This window comes from Ictidomys tridecemlineatus, chromosome 6 (genome assembly GCF_052094955.1).
Source record: "Ictidomys tridecemlineatus isolate mIctTri1 chromosome 6, mIctTri1.hap1, whole genome shotgun sequence".
NCBI lineage: Eukaryota > Metazoa > Chordata > Mammalia > Rodentia > Sciuridae > Ictidomys > Ictidomys tridecemlineatus.
In genome coordinates this window covers 112,932,724-112,955,066 of record NC_135482.1, presented here as the reverse complement: position 1 = coordinate 112,955,066, position 22,343 = coordinate 112,932,724, and the positions used below count along the sequence as shown (strand labels likewise).

At 39.1% G+C, this 22,343-nt stretch overlaps 1 protein-coding gene and 1 non-coding gene across 9 annotated transcripts in view; both read left to right on the top strand.

The window, feature by feature from the left end:
- The window catches only part of Mical3 (microtubule associated monooxygenase, calponin and LIM domain containing 3), a 216,196-nt gene that overhangs the window by 82,216 nt on the left and 111,637 nt on the right, over positions 1-22,343 (top strand). For all 8 annotated transcript variants that reach the window (XM_078015557.1, XM_078015553.1, XM_078015552.1 and 5 more), the window contains exons 2-6: positions 14,967-15,307; positions 17,103-17,310; positions 19,162-19,278; positions 19,924-20,025; positions 20,837-20,992. In XM_078015557.1, the coding sequence (XP_077871683.1) occupies positions 15,044-15,307; positions 17,103-17,310; positions 19,162-19,278; positions 19,924-20,025; positions 20,837-20,992 (847 nt within the window). In that variant the 5' untranslated portion in view covers positions 14,967-15,043. The remainder of the gene's footprint in view (positions 1-14,966; positions 15,308-17,102; positions 17,311-19,161; positions 19,279-19,923; positions 20,026-20,836; positions 20,993-22,343) is intronic.
- LOC120888835 (U6 spliceosomal RNA) lies at positions 8,760-8,864 on the top strand. Its single transcript, XR_005732506.1, has one exon. It is a non-coding gene; the product is annotated as a U6 spliceosomal RNA (small nuclear RNA).

Below are 22,343 nucleotides of genomic sequence, written 5' to 3'. Positions count from 1 at the left end.
GATCCCTGGAACCAAGACAGATTCAGTCAGTTTTCTTGGTACATGGAGTAGAGGTGGGGGGCGCACATCTACCTCAACCTTGTTAGAGAATAGAGGCACTTTTCTTTGTTAGCTGTCAGTCTTCCTGTACTGGCTTCTTTTTCACCACAGCCAGCCTTCCCAGAGTGTTTACTTTTACCTTCTCTCCTTTATTCACTGTTTTCATCTCCCAAGAAGCCTGTTGGGCTTCCCCATAACCTGTCTCACCCTTGGGAACTTCAAAATCACAATACCAGTGACTTAGAGATCCTCTGGTGTCTGAAAAAGGTAAATACTATCCTTTTCATTATTAGAAACCATACAGAGATGCCTTAGGGAACTCAACTTTGGTCACTTCCTTGCCTTCTCTCACCTCCTCAATCAACAAGTTAATAACATACTAATAATCATCACTCAAATGCCTTTTCTACTTTTTTATAGTTCCGTAACATTAAACGTTGTGGCCCAGGTAAGCCTTGTGTTTGTTTTCTTTTTTTTTCCCTCCTTTCCTTCTTTCCTGGCACCTGCTCACCTGCAATTAAGTGCAAGTATAAACCTGAACTCTTCTTCCTACTGAATAGAGCTTCATAAGCTAAAGGGTACAAAGACAAGGACATGGATCCAGAGAAAGTGGCAAGTATTGAGAGGGAGGTGAGATGGAATGAAGAGGGAGAAGTGGTTAGATTTGCCTGGTGTGAGGGAGGATAAGTGGAGTCATTTCAGTGGAGTCTGGAATGATGACAAGGAGTCTACAGAGGACAAGAGAGGAGTGACTTACACTAAGCTCACAATGATGTGAGCAAAGGTGAGGAAACTCATAGGAGTATATATGTCCTGGAGAATATGACTGGAAAAAAAAAAGTTTGTGTTTGGAAGTTTAGGAAATAAGGCTGGTGCTAGGTCTTGAGGTACCTTTTGAAACTTGCTGAGGATTTGGATTATTTCCTGAAGTTAGTGAAAGGCTGAAATGGGGATCATATTTGCCCTTACGAAAGAATATTCTGGCAGGGCACAGTGGAACACACCTGTAATCCCAGCAGCTCCGGAGGCTGAGACAGGAGGATTGCAAGTTCAAAGCTAGCCTCAGCAAGGAGAGACACTAAGCAATTCAGTGAGGCCCTGTCTCTGAATATAATACAAAATAGGGCTATGGATGTGGCTCAATAGTTGAGTGCCCCTGAGTTCAATCCCTGGTAGCCTTTTTAAAAAAAAAAAAAAATTCTAATTTGTTATATATGACAGCAGAATGCATTTTAATTCAGAGTATATATATAGAATACAGTTTTTCATGTCTCTGGTTGTACACAAAGTAGTGTCACACCATTTGTGTCTTCATACATATACTTGGAGTAATGATGTCCATCTCATTTCACTTTCTTTCCTACCTCCCCCAATCTCCTCCCTGCCCCTTTGCCCTATATAAAATTTCTCCATACCTCCCAGGCTCCCCCGCATCCCATTATGGATTAGCATCCCCATATCAGAGAAAACATTCGGCATTTGGGTTTTGGGGATTGGCTTACTTCACTTAGCATAATAGTCTCCAACTCCATCCATTTATCTGCAAATTCCATGATTTTATTCTCTTTTAATGTGATTAATATTCCATTGTGTGTATATTCCGCAGTTTCTTTATCCATTCATCTACTGAAGGGCATCTAAGTTGGTTCCACAATTTAGCTATTATGAATTGTGCTGTTATAAACACTGATATGGCTTCGTTACTATAATATGCTGTTTTTAAGTCCTTTGTGTATAAACCAAGCAGTGGGATAGCTGGGTCAAATGGTGGTTCTGTTCCAAGTTTTCCAAGGAATCTCCATACTGCTTTCCATATTGGTTGCACCAATTTGCAGTCCCCCCAGCAATGTATGAGTGTGCCTTTCTCTCCACATCCTCTTTAACATTTATTGTTGTTTGTATTCTTAATAGCTGCTAACTAGAGTTCGAGATGAAATCTTAAGAGTAGTTTTGATTTGCATTTCTCTAATTGCTAGAGATGTTGAACATTTTTCATATATTTGTTGATTGGTTGTATATCATCTTCTGAGAAATGTCTGTTCAGTTCCTTGGCCCATTTATTGATTGGGTTATTTGTTTCTTTTTTGATGTTGTTTGTTTGTTTGTTTTGGTGTTAAGATTTTTGAGTTCTTTATATATCCTAGAGATTAGTGCTCTGATGTGCTTATGGTAAAAATTTGCTCCCGTTCTGTAGGCTCTCTATTCACCTCACTGATTGTTTCTTTTGCTGAGAAGAAGCTTCTTATTTCAAATTCATCTCATTCGTTGATTCTTGATTTTATTTCTTGTGTTATAAGGAAATCTTATTAAGGAATTCAACATGATAAAGTTTTGGGCCTACGTCTTCTTCTATTAGGCACAGGGTCTCTGGTTTAATTCCTAGGTCCTTGATCCACTTTGAGTTGAGTTTTGTGCATGGTGAGAGATAGGGGCTTAATTTCATTTTATTGGAAATGAATTTCCAGTTTTCCCAACACCATTTGTTCCTTTCTCCAATATATGTTTTTGACACCTTTGTCTAATATGAGATAACTGTATGTGGGTTTGTCTCTGTGTCCTCTATTCTGTACCATTCATCAACAAGCCAATACCAAGTTGTTTTTGTTACTGTTGCTCTGACAGCGCCTTGCTCATACAAGAGAAGCACTTTACTACTGAACCACAACTCCAGCTCCTTAAGTCTTTTTTTTTTTTTTTTTTTAACTTCCTCTGGGGGAGGGATTTATTGGCCATTGAACCTTGGGGCATTCTACCATTGAGCTGTGTCTCCTGCTCTTTTTATTTTTTGAGACAGGGTGTGGCAAAGTTACTTAGGCTGACCTTGAACTTAGGTCTTCGTACCTCAGCATCCTGAGTAATAGTTAATTGTTATGGCACCCAGCTTTAAGCCTTCTTTTTAACTTTTCCTTTGGTTTCAAGAAGTATGCTGGAGGCAAGGATTAGGGTAGCAGTAAAAAAAGAGGTGGGGGTGGTGGTAAGGGTGCAGATCCCAGAGAAGCTCACCTAGGGTCTTTTTATTTGATTCATAAGCTCAAAACTGGTTTCATAATAATACCAAGATGGTGTTATTTAGAGGCTGCATGATGTGTGATGTTACAACATTTGGGAATGCAGAAACAGGAAAACCCAGCTGTCCTCTTAAACCATACATTAAAAAGATTTGCAAAAATGTGAAACAGTGTTACTCTTCTCACTAAGTTTCTATTTTGGAAAATAATTGGTGGCTTTTTTGCCCCATAAAATATGTGAATAATGTTAAAAATATGTAATAGTTAAATATTTTAAGGTGAATTAATAAATACTGAAGCTTTTTCTCAGTTTTAAGTTTTCATATAGTTGACTATTTTTTTGAGTCAGTAGTTTTCAAATATACAAAAAAGCATGAGAGGAAAAAGTTTGTGGGCTGGGGATGTGGCTCAGGTGGTAGCGCGCTCGCCTGGCATGTGTGTGGCCCGGGTTCGATCCTCAGCACCACATACAAAAAAGGGATGTTGTGTCTGCCGAAAACTAAAAAAATAAATATTAAAAAATTCTCTCTCGCGCTCTCTCTTTAAAAAAAAAAAAAGAGTTTGTGAAACCCTCGTAGGCTATTGTAGAAGTGTTGTTTTTATACTGACTGAGATGAGAAGTCCTGGATGAATTACACAATAGGATGGAGAGTAGGTATCCTACAGGATGAAGAGTAAGTGTCCTAGAGTCTGAGAATGGAAGGGGTCAGCTGTGACTCATGCTGTGAACAGACTGGGGAAAACGGGAATTGACCATTGAATTTGACAATGTGGAAGTCATTCAGGACCTAATGGATATTTCTGTGGAGTAGTAAGAACAAGGTCTAATGGTTGTAGTTCAAAAGAGAGTGGGAGAAAAAGCATGACTGAGTTATTAAAGATGATAGTACTAACAGGGATAGGAATGGTTCTGTGGTATGAAGGAAAGGATTGATGCAGAAGAAAGGGACCAATAGAGGAGGCATTGTGGCTAAATGAGGGAGGAATGGAGTCAGGTACACAGGTAGAGAGGGTAGCTTTAGGTAGATGTCAAGATGGTCGTCTGTTCTTTGTCATAGGAGGAAAGCAGACAAGATGGGTGTAGCCATGGATTAATGATAGGAGCTTCGGGAAGAATGCTATCTAACTTTGCTATGATATTTTTTAAAATATATTTTTAATTGTAGGTGAACACACAGTATCTTTGTTTATTCTTATGTGGTGCTGAGAATCGAACCCAGTGCCTTACAAATGCAAGACAAGTGCTTTACCACTGAGCTCCAGCTCCAGCCCTGACCATGATATTTTGTGTGATTCCATGGCAGTGGTAACAGGCAGACTAAACAACTGAAAAAGAAACCCCCAGATCTATTCCAGTTTAACCTCTTGCCATTTGAGTGTTAGGAAAGCATTTTAAAGTCTGTCCCAGAGAGAGGGAGGTTATTATGGCAGGGTACCTTTATGGGACCCTGCATTTCTTCCAAGGACTCTATAATAATCTTTACGGTGTATTTATATCTCTTTGGACTGCTGGAATCTTGCTGTTCTGGGAGCACTTATGCTACAAAGGCCCTCAAGGTCTCCCTGTACAGCCTGCCGGCTAGCCAGCCAGTCAGCCAGCTTCCTAAGTGTGCAATAGTGTAGCTGATTTGGCAGCCCTTCATTCAGCAGAACTTCACTGTGCACCTGCCATGTACCTGAAACTGGGTACACAGTGCTGAGTGAGATTAGCGCCTGGCCTTGCAAAGAACAGGTTTTGTAGGATTCTCCTTTGGTTGTGTTTCACCACATCCTCAATGAGGCTTTCTCCCTTGTCAAGGCCCATTCCCCACCACCCCCATCCCATCCTAGCAATGTTTTCAGGATAGTGGGGCAGGAAGTTGCTGGTCTTTTAGTCTCACCATAACTCAGCTCTGTACATTTGATGGTAGGTAGGTTCACCTCCTTATTATGTTAGTTGATTAGAAAATACTTTGTGATTGCTGGATGCAGTGGCTCAAGCCTATAAGACAGGAGGATCACAAAGTTCAAGGTCAGCCTCAGCAATTGTGAAGCCCTTAGCAGGTTAGTGAGGCCCTCTCTCAAAATAAAAAATGGAAAAAAGGATTGGGGATAAGGCTCAATGGTAAAGTGCCCTTGGCTTAAATCCTCAGTACAAAAGAAAATGAAAGAAAGAAAAAGGGTAGGGGACTGGGGGTATATCTCAAATGGTAGAGTGCTTGCCTAGCATGCACAAGGCCCTGACTTCAATCCCCAGCACCACCAAAAAAGTAAGAAAGAAAGCGAGCTTTGTAATTGATTCCTTAAAGGTGTCACTGATGGCTGGGGTGTTAGAGCCTGCTAAAGAATGCAGACTGATAAAGCTTGTGTTATTACTATTTTAGTCATTTAGGCTTTCATCATCAGTCAATAGAAAAAATTCCTATGAAACCAGGCTGTTATATCTTCCATTTGTGAAAGGATTCTATTTCAAAGGAACAGATGCAGTAATAAATTGTGAGAAGAAAAGGAATTATATATTGCACACCTGTGCCCATCTCAATACCTGCAAGTTTCTGCTCTCAGGCAGAAGCTGGGAGCATGTATTGATGGGCTTTCATTTCTCAATCTGTATTCTTAAGTGTTTTGTTTTATGACTAAGGACTTAGTCTCCAGAGTAGGCAGGTATGAACCTAAAGCATGGCTATGCTACTTCCATCTTGTTTTGTGACCTTTAAACTTCTTTAAGCTGCAGTTTCCCCTTCTGCAAAATGGAGGTAATAGATTAATCTCACAGCATTGGTGAAGATCATGTAAAGCATGGCTCTGATACCTAGTAACTATCTTGTCATTACTGAGGAAGTCCTTCTACCTGCCTTGTTTTAACATTTAAGTGTGACAGAAACTCACTGACAGATCTTAATCCTTTAGCCCCTGCCTCACCATGCCATTACCATACCTTGTAGAACAGTTCTAAGGGAGAATGGAGAGTGATGATGGAATAAAATTGTGAAATGTTTTTCTTTCCTTCAAAAAACAAAATTGAGATCTATTTCTGTTATATAGAGTAGCCATGTATTTAGACTATCATTTTTTGTTGCTGAGATTTATTTATGAACTGCTAGGTAAAACAGCAGTGCCATCCATCATTGACTAGGCCTTGCTATGGGTCTGGTACACTAACCATTTTACATTCATTACTTAATTTGCACAAAACACTATGATTTTATGGATTTTTAAAAATTTTATAGGTGAGGAAGCTTAATTATAAGACATGAGATCTTAAGGTGGATGATGATAATGGTGGTGGTGATGATGGTGGTGATGGTTGTGGTACTGGGAATTGAACCCAGATCCTCATACATGCTGAACAAGAAAATTCTCAATCACTGAGCACAGCCCAGCCCTTTTTATTTTATTTTGAGGCAGGGTCTCACTAAGTTGCCCAAGCTGGGCTCAAATTTGGGATCCTCCTACTTCAACTTCTGTAGTAGCTAGGATTAAGGTATGTGCGACAGTTCCTTCTAATTGTTTTTGTGGGTTATTTTGGGCAGGCATGGGTATTAGCATTAGCAACTGTGTTTATTGGATGTATCGTTCTGATTTGGACAGTTTAATGTGTGTCTCAGCAATAGAACCACAAGACAGAGGTCAATTTGGTTTTGACTCATGTCATTACTCAGTTGTGTAGATGTGTTGGTTTTAGTGAAGACATTGGTTGAAAGAGTAGAATTAAAAAGTTCGAAGAGACAAAACATATGGGCTAAGGCCATACTACTGCCTTTCAGAATTAGATACTTGGCTGAGAACCTAGATGTCGTATGATTCAGGTTCTTCTTGGAAACCTCTAGAAAGGATCAGTTCAGAGGCCAGGATGAAGTGGATTGAGGATTCATTATAAAGTGCCACATTCTTGCTAGTTGATCCTCACAGAATATCATTGACTTTCCAGGTGACTCGATTTATTAGGTACCACTTTTGGGTAGCACACGAGAAAGCTTATCTATAACATCTATTTAGTTCTCCTTCATCTTCCCCAGTCACACAGGCTAATGTTTGTCCACCAGACTGGTCCTTCAAGAGAAACTAGACTCCATCTTTTCCTCAGTGATTCAATAGAAACATAGTACAGTTCTGTTACAAGTCAGACTATAACTACAAAGACCTGATCCCTTCCCTAAGAAAACTCACTATTAGTGGAGAAGAGAAACATTTAAATAGTCCTTGAAGAATGGCAGGTGTAGATGAAGACTACTACTATATTAATAAAGAATAGGTGCATAGAAAGAAGGAATAGACACAGGGTTGGGGTGGGGATTAGTTTTGCGCTGCAGATGAGTTTGATGGTAAATAGCATGAAAAAGAAAAGATCTGAGAATATAAGACATACTGAAACATGAAAACATTGAAGATTAAACACCCTTTCATAAAAACACTCAAAAGCTAGGAATAGAAGGAAATGACTTCTACTTAATAAAAGCAGTATATGTAAAACCTATGGCAAACAATCATACTCAATAGTAAAGACAGAAAGCTTTTCCTCTTAAAATCAGGAACAAGGCAAGGATGCCCACTTTTGCCACTTCTGTTTAATATGCCAAACTGCTCTGGAAGTTTAGCCAAACCAGTTTGGCAAGAAAAAATATCTACACTGAAAAGGAAAAAGTGAGCCAGGCATGGTGGCTCATACCTGTAATCTCAGCTACTTGGGAATTTGAGGCAGAAGGATTGCAAGCTTGAGACAAGCCTGAGCTGCTCATCGGGATCCTGTTGCAAAATTTAAAAAATTGAAGAGGGCTAGGGAAATAGCTCAGTGGTAGAGTACCTTGTGTCCAATTCCTAGTACTGGTGTTGGGAGACAAAGAAAAGGAAAAAAGTGAGATTATCTCTGTTCATAGATGACACACTCTTATATGCAGAAACCCTAGAGACTCCACTCAGAAAATCCATTAGAGTTAATACAGGAATTCAGCAAAGTCAAGAATTCAGCAAGTCAGCATTTTTATATACTTAGCAGTGAATAATCTGAAAAGGAAATTATGAAAACAATTTCATTTATAATAGCATCAGAAAGAATAAAATACTTGGAAATTAACCCAGGAGGTGAAAGGCTTATGCAATGAAACTAAAATATCACTGAAAGAAATTAAACTTATAAATAACTGAGCACATATTCCATGTTCATGGTTTAGAAGACTTAAGATGTAGTATTATCCAAAATAATATACAGAGTCAGTACCACCCCTGTCTAAATCCCAATTTTTGGAGGGATTTGTTGTTGTTGTTTGATTTGGTTTTGCAGAAAAATTCCTATGGAATCTCGAGGTTGGGACTGGGGCTCAGCGGTAGAGTGCTCATCAGCTCATGTGAGGTGTTGGGTTCGATCCTCAGCACTACATAAAAATAAATAATAGGGGGCTGGGGTTGTGGCTCAGCGGTAGATTACTCGCCTAGCACGTGTGAGTCCCTGGGTTCGATCTGTAGCACCACATAAAAATAAATAGATAAAATAAAGGTTTTGTATCCAAATACAACTAAAAAATAATTATTAAAATAAATAAATAAATATATTATGTTCAACTACAACTAATATTTTTTTTTTAATTTGTGTGGAATCTCAAAGTACCCAGAATAGCCAAAACAGTTTTTAAAAAGAAGGACAAAGCTAGAGGGCTCATGTTTCCTGATTTCAAAAACTACTACAAGGAAATAGTAATCCAAAATGTGGTACTGGTTTAAAGACAGACATACAGTATTCACTTCAGCAGCATGTATACTAAAATTGGAATGATACAGAGAAGATTAGCATGGCCCTTGCACAAGGATGACATGCAAATTCATGAAGCATTCCATATTTAAAAAACAACAAAAAAGACATATAGACCAATGGAAGAGAGCCCACTACTATACCCTTGCACGTATGGATGGTCAAAAGACTTGACAAAGGTGCCGAGAGCATTCAGTGGGGAGAGGGAAATCTTTTAAACAAGTGGTGCTGAGAAAACTGGATATTAATATGCAAAAGAATGAATTTGGACTTTTATTTAATGCCATACACAAAATTAACTCAAAATGGATCAAAGACCTAAATGTAAAACCTAAAACTATAAAACTCTTAGAACCAACCCCAGGACACATAGGACGAAATTTCACAACATTAAATTTGGCAGTGACTTTTTGGGATATGACACCAAAGGCACAGGCAACAAAAGAAAAAAAAAAGCAAGTTAGGTTTCATGAAAATTTTAAAAAGATGTATCAGAAGACACTATCAATAGAGTTTTCACAACCACAGAATGGGAGAAAGTGGTTGGAAATCAGGTATCTGATAAGGAATTAATACCCCAAATACAGAGAATTCCTAAAACTTAACAAGAATAAAAATAACCCAGTTAAAGAATGGACATTTCAAATGACATTTGAATAGTCATTTTTCAAAAGAAGTTATACAAGTGGCCAGTAAATACATGAAAATATGCTTAACGTTACAAATCACTAGGGAAATACAAATGAAAAGTATGGTGAGATACTACCTCAAACCTGTTAGGATGGACACTGTCTAACACTAAGGACTGGGGTTGTAGCTCAGTGGTAGCACGCTTGCCTGGCATGTGTGAGGCACTAGGTTGGAGCCTCGGCACCCCATAAAAATAAATTTAAAAATAAAGGTATTGGGTCCATCTACAAATAAACAAACAAACAAAGAAAAATTACAGAAAAATAGTATTGGTGAGAATGTGGAGAAATTGGAACCCTGTGCATAAAAGGAGTTATACAGAGTTGGATGGTAATGATGGTTGTACACCCTTATGATTGTACTTAACAGTATTCTATTATACTTAAATTGATTTAAGATTATCCAGGTTCTGTGTCACATGCCTGAAGTCCCAACTACTTGAGAGATTGAGTCAGGAGGATCACTTGAGCCCAGGAGTTGGAGGCCAATTTGACAAACACAACAGAAGTCTGTCTTAAACAAACAAACAAACAGACAAACAAACAACAAAATGGCTAAGATGGGAATTTTATAGTATGTGTTAGTTACCATTAAAAAATTGGGGGAAAATTAATACATGAGGAAGACTACTTGCCCTTCAGTATTTTGAGTTGCTTCCTGGGTACCCAGAGCCTTATCTGAAGAGCTGTGAGAAAAACAGAGCTGAGAAGTAGAGTTAGAGAGGATGAGAAACCCCATTCCAGACAATTTTTGTGGGTTTTTAAAAAGAGGGGCCACTTTACCATTGAGCCTTGTTATTTTTTGAGACGGGCCTTGCTGAGTTGCTGGGGCTATGTTGAACTTATGATTCTCCTGCCTCAATCTCTTGAGTCTCTGGGATTACAAGTGTGCGCCACTGTGCCCAACCCCAGACAGTCTTGATTTAGTCAACTTGTTACCTCTGAAGCCATGATCTCAGTGTTTGCAATCAAATGATAGCAGCTCAGTTGCTCATGTTGCAGAAAAAATATGTCTAGAACTATTTTGGTGATTTGGGGATCCTTGTTTTTGTGGCAAAACACTACGGAATCTCAATAATCTAATATGAAGTTTTCAACTAAGTTTCCTCCTAACAGCATTCCAAAACAAGCATTCCTATACACCTACTATAGTTCTAAAATCTATTTAGACAAGTCACACCTCTCACTGAGTGGGCTAGGAAAAGGAGCACTTTTTGGATTCCTTTTAAGATTTAAAGATTTGCATACCTACTGGTATATTAATCATATAGAGACAGGAGAGAAAAATGAAGCCTCACTCTGGGTACCCAGAGCCTTATCTGAAGAGCTGTGAGAAAAACAGAGCTGAGAGGTAGAGTTAGAGAGGATGAGAAACCCCATTCCAGACAGTTTTTGTGGGTTTTTTTTTTTTTTTTTTTGGAGGGGGCACTTTACCATTGAGCCTTGTTATTTTTTGAGTCGGTAAGTGATTCTTATTTTGTTGTTGTCTTTCTTTCCTTTTTCTAATTTTAAAGATAATTTTTTTCACTCACCCCCCCAAACAACCACCCACCTATTCTAAGAGCTGCAGATTGAGCATTCTCATAACCACCTATGAGTCAAAGCAACCTTTCATTCTTGTTATAAATAAAAACATGAACCCTGTTCCTGCATGTTCTTCATAGGCTGTCTGTCTCCCCAGCACTTCCCTCTACCGCCAAGGAATGCACACAGAATCTGAGTCAGCAGTCAGCTGCCAGAGACAAAACATGCAGGGTATTGTCAACTGGCAGTCTCACAGATGCTCTGGAAACCTGGCATCACTGTTTCTTCCTTTTCCCCCTTCAGACTCCTCACTTCCCTTGCCTTTTTCTTTTCATACCTTGATTTTTCTGTCCCCAGAATTTCAAGTACCTTCCTGCCAGGTTTCCTGGTCCCTAATGTTCCTGTAATTGTGAATGTTGATTTTTCCCAAGACACTTGGATGGGTGGTCAAGGAGAAGTCAGGGGGAGCATGAGTTGGCTTTGACATTCAGGAATGAGGGGAAATGGGTTGGTTACAGGAATGGCTCTTCTGCCATTCTGCCTGGCTTTTCAGAGCAAGTCAGGATGCAAGATAAATCCTCTTGGAAATGAGACAGTCCCAGTGCAACAGAGCCACAGAATAATGGTGTGGTACTCTAGATTTGTCTTCCAACTCCAGTGATCTGGCTCACAAAGAAGGAAAAGTAAGGCAGCCCAAGGGACTCAGTCTGGTGTAGTCTTACCTTGAATGCCTGTTGCATTGTTCCAGGAACCAACCTGCTTCTGTTTATCTGCTGTCATTAGTCCCTGCAGGTCATGATCCTTTAGCCTGGGCACCTAATACTTGTCTGCTGCCCACAAGCAGGTACTCTGTAGCTGAAACCTGTTAATTTAAAGGTGCATTGCAGCACCTTTAAATTTCCAGCTACAAAAAATCGGGGCTGATTATTAAAGAAGGTGTGCATCTGCTGTGGAACTTGATTTGGATCTTCTCTGTAGTGGTTAGTAGCTCTTGGCAAGTGAATATTTATTTCAGAATGGGCTACAACCAGCCAATGGGATGGTAGCCCATACATCAGAACTATTCTTTGGACACAAATGCCCAAGACACTCATGAGGGAGAGATAGGAGCACAAAGCAGGTGTTATGACCAGGGAAAGGATTTTTACAGATATCTGGTGTGGGGTTTTAATGTGTTAAATTCAACAAGAGAGTAATGGTGTTCTCAGTGCTCCAAGTTCTGGCAGGAAGTAGAAGGTGGCTGCTGGTAGGGAACAAAGAAAAATTATTTTCTCCCTTGACACAAATATATCACACATGTACAGTGAGTTCAAATCTTGCAAACATTTCATTGTGACTGGCAAAATCAAGGTTGATTGTGAACACAGGTAGGATATGTGGATCCAGGAAAGCACAGTGCTGTCTGCTCACTGAAAAGCAAGTAAAATTGCAGATTCCCTACATAGAAGGCAAGATGCAGTGTAGCAAATGCTATCTGAGGTCTTTGTTTCCAGTTGTTGGTTATTACCTGTTGTAGTCTTTCTTCTGCTGTTGTGTAAGTAAGCACATCTGTTTTTTTTTTTTTTTTTTTTACCCATACTAGCTGTCTTTTAACTACCTGTCTTTTTAAGGTAAGTCTTGGCTTGTAAGAAAAAGAATGAACTCTTCTTAGGAACTTTAAAATGTTTTTCTTGCTACTACCTAAATCAAAACCTTTATTTAGGGAAACTGAAGGCTAGTTTCCATTAATCTTATTTTATTTATTCATCTATTTGTTTTTTGTTTATTGTGGTGCTGGGGAGGGAACCAACCTGCTCATGCATGCTGGGCAAACACTCAATCACCAAGCTATTCCCAGCCCCCCGAATTCCATTTCTTGCCGAACTCTTGCCCACATGGATATCAGAACAAGCAGTATGTATAGTTCTTAATATCCAGAGCCAGGAGAGGCTGTTGAGTAAGTAACATTTTTTAAGGTGAGAAGCCGAATTAGTATAGTTCAGATGATGAATTAATCATCTTCCACTCATCCTCCACAGTAGTAGAGAAGTATTGAGCTGTTGACATGAAAACGTGAAAGGGAAAGACAGTTCCTGTAGCTATGACTTTCTTTCATGAAGCTTAAGACACATTTCTAAGTGATTTGGTTTAATCATATGATATCATGGTGAGGTATGGAGAAAAACAGAGCAATATTTCTCCTTCATAATGGGAAGAGCTTCCCAACAGAACCTTGTGAAACTTGACACCCATTCTCTGAGAATTGATTGTATCAGCACCTGCAGCTTGGTGGCTCTCTTACATTATATCAGTAAATAGAAGGCCACTTTTTCCTTCTTTCCCCTCCTGAGGACAGCACATGAATAACTCCCTTCATCTTCTCCTATCCCCAAGAGTAAATCTTCCAAAGTTCCGAGCCAGTCATGTTTATCATACTAGTGGTAAATTGGAGATGTGCTTATGATGTACCTTCTGATTGAATAATGTTGGATTCAATTTGCTGATCTTATCTTCAGGATTTTTATGTCTATGTATGAGAGATTATTTATTCAATTTCTTTAATAGATATAGGCCTGTTTAGATTGTCTATTATTTTTGTGTGAGTTTTGGCAGATTGTGTTTTTCATGGAATTGATAAGCACTAGGAACAAGTTTTATGACCAGGAGAATTTCTTTAACACAAGGCTCAGAGAACTTCAGAATTGAGAGAGTTGTAGAAGTCATCAATCATTCCTTCTTGTCTTCCACAACAACAACAACAACAAAATCAGTTCTATGAGGCAAAGTGACTTCCAGGGTCATGCGGCCTGTACAGGCACATGTGGCTCAGGGTGGTGCCCTACAGTCACCCGGTCCTACATTCTTCATGTGGCTTAGCTTGACCCTTTGCCACCTACCTCCAGATAATGGTTATAATAGTGATAATAAATAAAATGTGGTACAAAGGTGATGAGACAGATGCCAGAGAGAACGTAGATGAAGAAACACATGAGGTGCCATCTTTGGCCTTTAAGCCTCTTTACAGCAGACACATAGAATGGCAAATGTGTTCATGTTTTGATAAGTGGAAGATACAGATGGCATCATTGTTATATATGACTATGGGCAAAATGGGGTGGCTCTACAATCTCCCCATCCTGCCATGTACCACACACAGAAGACTTCTCAAGTCTTTTAAATCTCTGCTGATACTACCACATCTGAACTTCCTGCTTCTTAGAACTTCTATGACACTATCCTTTTTCTGTGTTTCTCATAATCTTTTCTAGTGGGATGGACTTTCTACCAGCCTCTTCTTGCAGGTTTGTTCTTCCTAGAGCACATGTAAAGCCATGGCTTTTTTCAGTTCCACTACCATTGTACACTAAGGACTCCCAAACCTGGTCTGCATCTCTAAGGACTCCCTTGAACTTCACATTCATACTCCACTGCCTAGCATATGGCTATATTTTCCCCTAAGTAGCTCAGATGCGACAGATTGAAAAGGGAGTTTACTACCCCTGTTCACAAATGGGTGCTTTTATTTTTGATTCATTGCCTTGCTATCATGATTTCTCAGTGGCCTAAGATAGAAAACTGGGAATCATTTTTAATACTTTGATCTTTATGGGTCCCCATAGGACTGTCTGTGTTTTACTTTATTTCTCACATACTACACTTCTTCTTATGCGGCTAACTTTACTTACCCTGAAGACTCTGCTGTCATGTCTTAGAGGTTCATCTTTAATAAGGACCCTGCCTCCCTGAGATTTAGGTACTCTTCCTTATTCCTCTCTCTCTATTGGTACACTGTATCATTCAGTTTATGTGCCTGTCATTCACTAGACTATAAAATCCTTGAAAACAAAGGCTGTCTTACTCATCTTTCCACCTCAGTATCTTGGATGGTCCCTGGAGCATTTCAGTATGCATTTGTTGAATGAATGTGTTATCACTTGAGGTCTCTGCTTCAGAAAGATCAATTGTAGAAATACTGACCCTTTCTTTCTTTCTTTTCGTTAGATTAAGGTGACAGTGTCAGGTGGATCAACTGCCATCCCACTGCCCCGTCTGTTGGGCAGTGCTGAGAGTGGGGAAGCATGGAAGAGAAGAAGCATGAGACCACGAACCAAGCTCATGTCCTCTTTGACCGGTTTGTCCAAGCCACTACCTGCAAGGGAACCCTCAAGGCCTTTCAAGAACTCTGTGACCACCTGGAACTGAAGCCTAAAGACTACCATTCCTTCTATCACAAGCTCAAGTCCAAGCTTAACTACTGGAAAGCCAAAGCTCTCTGGGCAAAGTTGGACAAACGGGGCAGTCACAAAGACTATAAAAAGGGAAAAGCATGCACTAACACTAAGGTAAGGGCTTAACTATTCTCAGACTCTTAAGGTCACTGACATGAGAGTTTAACTAGGTACCAATTAGAAGAATTGAATAGAGATGGACTGGGTAAGATTGCCAGGCTAGGTTGATGCCAGGCAGATTCTAGTATCATTGTGTGTAAATATACTACATTTTGTGTAAATATACTACATTTTCTTTGTCCATTTGTTACCTAAAAAATTAAGCTTATAATCTGTTGAAACTTTGCAGATCCATTACCCATGCTCATTTTTTTTTCTTTCCTTTTTTTTTTAAAAAAAAATTATTGGTTCTTTTTAGTTATATATAATAGCAGAATCCATTTTGATATATAAGCATGGAATATATTTTATTCTAGTTAGGATCTCATGGATGTATGTGATGATAGGATTCACTATTCACTGTAATGTTTTCATATATGTACATGGGGAAATAATGTCAAATTTATTTCTCTGTCTTTCCTTTTCTTATCCCCCACCCTCCATTCTCTATTGTCTAATCTACTGCACTTTTGTTCTTCGCCTCACCCCATCCCCTTATTGTGGGTTAGCTTTCACATATCAGAAAACATTTGACCTTTGGATTTTTAGGACTGGCTTTAGGACTGGCATGATTGTCTCCAGATTCATCTATTTGCTGGCAAATGTCATAAAGTCATTCTTCTTTATGGCTGAGTAATACTCCATTGTGTGTAATACTACATTTTTAATGTAAAATGTAATACTACATTTTCTTTGTCCATTCATCTGTTGAAAGGTTGACTGTTTCATGTGCCAGACCCTTTTCTGAACATATTTCATGTATTTTCATATTGGACATTCAAAGTCTCAACTTTTTAAGAACAACCCTGAAATCAAGCTTTGCATTTTGCTGAAGTTTCATTTTGAACCTCACCCTCTTAGGAGGATGCAGATCATTTAGCAAGGTCCTGGATAGGTTAAGAGTCTTGTCTATGCATAACTTCATAGTTCTTGACATGTCATCTTTATAAAACCATAACTCTGTACTCAACTTCAGTTTGCCCTTGTGTGGATAACTAGAGACCCATCCCAGTGGATTTACATTTGAATAGATATCATCAATAATATTCAAGAAATTCAAAAGCAAACTTTCGTGAGTACTGGACTTTATTAAGAATGAAAGGAACTCAAAGTCAAATGTGTTGCACAGCTTTTTTCTGAGCATGCAGTACAAACTAATTAAGATCTTTGTTTAGCCTCACGCCGAGTATTTCTCTAGAGTATTGATTTTCAAGAGCATTTCCCTGGACTTTCAGTTTAGAAATGATGGCTTTACATCTCTTTTAGCACATAAAATTTTGGCTTTTGAAAGTGGCCTCCAGAGAATTATCTGTGTGGTAAATCCATTCCAGGACTCTGAAGATTTCTTGAACCATAATAATCTCTACCTCCCTGGACAGAAATCTGCTGAACATAGAAGCCTTTCAAAAGGTCCTCTCCTGTCAGTGAAAGATTAGATGTGATTTTCATATTGTTTATTGAAATGATTACCCCTTTAAATATGTTACAGATATGTGGGCCTTACAGGCTGACCAAGATGAACATGTGCTTGGTTCACAAGTAGCACTTGTTCAGTCTTTCCCATTCATAGCAACCACAGCTCTTCTTTCAAACTCTGCTGCGACCCAGACAGGTTTGAAGTTTTTTTGGTAATGAGGAGAATAGCCTTCACTGAAGGTTAACAGGAATGATGGTTATGAGATTATAAAATATCTCTAGAAATATGTTTTAAGAGTCACAAACTTTGCCATAAAGCAGCTGTGTTTTGCAGTGTCTCATCATTGGAGCTGGCCCCTGTGGTCTCCGCACAGCCATTGATTTATCCTTATTGGGAGCTAAGGTGGTGGTTATTGAGAAGCGAGATGCCTTTTCCCGCAACAATGTCTTACATCTCTGGCCCTTCACCATACATGATCTTCGAGGTCTGGGTGCCAAGAAGTTCTATGGCAAGTTCTGTGCTGGAGCCATCGATCATATCAGTGAGTAACACCAGCTGCTGTAGGATTCCAACCCTTCTCCCGCCCACTTTTCAGTAGACAGAGACAGGTAGGTTATCTAAGGAATTCCTGCTCAATAGCATAATTTGTTCCAATCTCATTGATATCTATCATGTAGCAAGCATTCCCTATTTTGAGTCAAAATATTTGCCTCTTGTAGTTCTGTAACCTAGAACTTTGAACTATAATGTCTGCCCTGTGCAAGGAGGAGGAGTCTGGCTTAAGGATGTCTGAGTTAGGTCTTGGACTATTACTGAATACTTGCAGTATGTGAGATAGGCAGAGGGGCTAGACTTTTGGAAACTGGTGACCAATTTGGGCCTCAATCCTTTGGTGGCTCTTAGAGTAGTAGAAGAAGTACATAGGCTGTGGCTCTCTGCAGTGTAATCTTTCATATGCTAAACTAACATAAGAAGAACATGCTACAGGGATACAATCCTTACACAGAGCAGAGTTCTAGGTTGGTCATGAATGACAAGTCAGTAGTGGAATTCCTCAGGTTAGGTGATTCTCACAAAGTCTACAGCCAGAATAGCTCTTGGGATTCTCTTGTCAATCTTCAAACTCGTTTGGAGTCTCTGTATTTTTGAAACAGGTAAATACAAGTTAATGCAGTTGATTATTCATGCCTGTAAGTGGCCTATCTGAAAACCGATTCAGAACAGAGGATTTCAACTTCTATTATGAAGTTGAAATCCTCTATTTAAAACTTGATTATCACTAAAGAGTCCAGGGAAACTTTATCAAAGAAACTTTGGTCTGAGTACCAGACTTTTTGCTGTTTGAAGTGGTTGTGCCAATTTATCAAACACTGGCTAACAACTTCTACTTCCCTGACAGAAGTGCTTGGAACAATAGTTATCTGCAAAAATAAAATATGTGCTAGCATGAGACTTAATAAGTCTTTGGGAGTGTGACCCAGAGGGTGATAGTTGTGGTAAGCTAAGGAAAATAACCAGGATGACTTAGCAGTAGACTTGCATGTGCTTCTAACAGATTAGTCACAGATTGAAGGTAAGTTTGGCTTTGAGGGATGACTGAGGGTCATTGATGGAGTGGACTTGTCTCCCAGTGATTATGAGTGGCAGAATTATTTTGGGACTAAGAGAGTCTTAGATCAGCAACTAGATTTCTATCTTTGTATACCTAGTATTGCTGCCATAACTGGCACTGGGTAGGAACTATGGGCATCAAATAGTATATAAATCTCACCTTGATAATGAGTGAGATTTTCAATTATTTTGGGCCTCAGTTGTCACAACTGTAAATAAGTTGGGGTTCTGTTAAGAGGATAAGGTTGAATTGTGATTTCTTTTACCTGCTGAGAGAATGTGAAGGTCAATGAGATAATAAGAGTAGAAGGTAGATGCCATGGATATTTCAGAAAACAGTACAGTGGCTCCATATCAAGCTGTGAAAAGTGTACTCATGAGTGTACTCCTGTGTCCTGTGGTAGGTGCCATATCCCATTACAACTATAGATACTACTGAGAATAGCCTCTCTGACACATCAGGGGAAGCTAGAAAGGAGAGTCTCCTGTTGGCCACAGTCTCATGCTGTCTCCAAGTTTTCTATTGTTTAGAATACCTAACTAAAGATGTAGGTGGCCTTTAAAGTCTCTAGAGCATCTCTTCCACTGGTTGGTATTTACCCTTAAAAAGAAAGAAGTTAGAGAACATGGCATAGAAAATGTCTCCTGCTCCAAAAGACTTTGGAGAACCTGAATAGACTATGCATAGTGAAAGGGTGGGAGGGAACATGAGGAGCAACTACTGGAGTGTTCTTTCTTCTCTGTGTGCTCTTGCAAACATGTATTCTTTGTATTTACCCAGGTATACGTCAACTCCAACTAATACTTTTGAAAGTAGCCTTGATCCTAGGCATTGAAATACATGTCAATGTAGAATTCCAAGGACTTGTACAGCCTCCTGAGGATCAAGAAAACGAACGTAAGTTGAATTGGACAAATGAAGAAAGCTTAAAATGGCATTTAAAGGATGAGAACAGATGAGGTAAAAGGAGAACATGGGAATAATCTGCCAGTGTTTTTCAGAACTAGTTAAAGGGATTTCTTTGTATACTCTGTGCCTTTGAAGTTTACTGTTAAAGTTGAATAAGGAAGCCTTTTGTTAAAATTTTTGAATTTATTCTAATCAGTTATACATAACAGCAGAATGCTCTTCGATTCATTATACACAAATGGAGCACAGTTTTTCACTTCTCTGATTGTACACAAAGTAGAGTCACACCATTCATGCAATCAAACATGTACCTAGGATAATGATGTCCGTCTCCTTCCACCGTCTTTCCTATCTACATGACCCCCGACCCTTTGCCCAATCCAAAGTTCATGAGGAGGCCTTTGACTTAGTCATTGCAGGCACTTGTACTATAGAAAAATCATATGGTGGGGAAAGCCCCTTTGTAAGTTCTCTTCGGAGCTTCTTTCTATCTGAAGTTTATTCCCCATACTTTTCTATTTATTGTTTTTAGCTTGGAGTTTTGTGCATTCTGTATGCCTGGGTATCTAGAGATGATCTTAGAGATATGAATTTGGTCTGAGTAATGATCTTAATTTTGCATTTGGTCCACAGGGATAGGTTGGCGGGCACTGGTGCACCCCAAAACTCATCCTGTATCAGAGTATGAATTTGAAGTGATCATTGGTGGGGATGGCCGTAGGAACACCTTGGAAGGTATTGGCTTGTGCTCTACTTACTCTCTTCAGAGAAGAATAGAGGCTGACCTTGTCCCTAAGAGTCCATGTTCCTGAGAATTTGCACATGTGCTATCTTTTATTGTCGGGGGCAGGGGTACTGAGGATTGAACCCAGTGCACTTTTTCACTGAGCTACATCCTCAGTCCGTTTTTTAATTTTTATTTTGAAACAAAGTCTTGCTAAACTGTGGAGGCTGGCCTCCAACTTTCAATCTTTCTGCCTCAGCCTCCCAAGTCTCAGAGATAACTGATACTTTGCCTTGCTGGGTTCCCTATTTGAATTGCATGGCATCTCAGCTTTCTTCCAGACAGTGCTCACTCTGAGTATATTTTACAGGGTGCTCTTGTTAAGTACCTTGTTAAAGTACTAAGAGATGAGATATACTTTTTTAAAAATATTTTTTCAGTTGTAGATGGATACAATATTTTTATTTGTTTTTATGTGGTGCTGAGGATCAAACCCAGTGCCTCACAGCGCAAGGCAAGCCCTCCACCACTGAGCTACAGCCCCAGCCCAAGATATACTTTTTGGGAATTGACAATGTAGAATGTAATTTAAGTCAGCACACCTGCTCCCCTTTTTAAATGGAATTCCTAGTACTGAATAGTATTCTGTTCAGTCAGATTTCAGATTGTTTATTAATGATGTGGGAGACCTGCCCTAAAAATTTTTCATTGAGTTTCATTCTCCACATTTTCCCTAATGACTTCATCAACACCCTCCTCATTTGAAGTGATCATCTTTCTTCTCTAGCCAATTGCCACCTATGAAAACTTTTTTCCCTCCAGGATTTCGCCGGAAAGAATTTCGTGGCAAACTGGCTATTGCCATTACAGCAAATTTTATTAACCGAAATACAACAGCAGAAGCCAAAGTGGAAGAGATCAGTGGTGTGGCTTTCATATTTAACCAAAAATTTTTCCAGGAGCTACGAGAAGCCACAGGTTGGTATAGATTCCTCCAAAGTAATAAGGTTAAACATTGAAATAGTTACTTATTACTTTTTTTCTTGGGGGTTTGATAGGGTGGATGGTGCTTGTTATTACTGTTATATGTCATTTGTCCTGCTTTTTCTTCACTCCTGTGCTTTGTTCTTAGCTTAATGGTTCCATATCATTCTGTCTCCTGCTCTAGCATTATCAGTCTTTAGCACAGTGGCTAGGTTGCTCTAGATTTTGTTTTTATTTATTGTTTTGTTTTAAAGTATTCATTCTGCTTTCTGCCAACTCATCCCCAATCCCTTACCTCTACATTGTGATGCTAAGTTATGGCCCTAGATATAGCAAACTGCCAGTTGGTAGCTCTCTGGTTTTATTGAGAACCTAACAGATATTAAGTATGCAGTCTTCTTCCTGAGTTCATTTGAACTTGAAAGCAAACCATGTGACAGATAGGAATGACATTGTATATGATAGCTTTTGAATAGATGTATTTTGCTGCAACAAAAAAAAATATGTATTTTATTCTCTATTTTCTTTTTTTTTTTAGAAAGAACTTTTTTTAATATTTATTTTTCAGTTTTCGGTGGATACAACAACTTATTTTATTTTTATGTGGTGCTACGGATGTGGCTCAAGCAGTAATGCGCTGGCCTGGCACGTGTAGGGCCCTGGGTTCAATCCTCAGCACCACATAAAAATAAAATAAGATGTTATTCTCTATTTTCTAGACTTGATTTCATTGCCTTTGTTTTTTAGATGAATAGAATTAAAAAGACAATAGCTCATTCTCTACTTCCAGGCATCTACCCTGTTTTTGTTTTGGTACCAGGGATTGAACCCAAGGGCACTTAACCACTGAGCCATATCACCACCACCTCCCCTTTTTAAAAAAAAAAAAAATTTACCTTTATTTTTATTTATTTATTTTTATGTGGTGCTGAGGATCGAACCCAGTGCCTCACACATGCTAGGCGAGCACTCAACTGCTGAACCACAACCCCAGCTGCCCCCAAAGACTTTCTTATTTTTTATTTTGTGACAAGGTCTCACTTGGTTGCTCACAGCCTAAGTTACTTTGAACCTGTAATCTTCCTGCCTCAACCTCCTGAGCTGCTAGGATTACAAGTATGCAACCATGCCCAGTTTATGAGATTTCTCTAGTTCTCTAGCTTCCTTGATGACTCAAAGAGGTTTAATCTGTTAACTAAGCCATACCCTCTTGTAAGGATTACCCTCTTTTTTGTTTTTCCAATTCTTATGTTTGTGTCAACTTTTGGTCATTGTTTTCAGAATAACTTAAGGTGAATTAAGAATAGTACAGAGGGAAACAAAGCTCCCCTTATTTTCATGAACT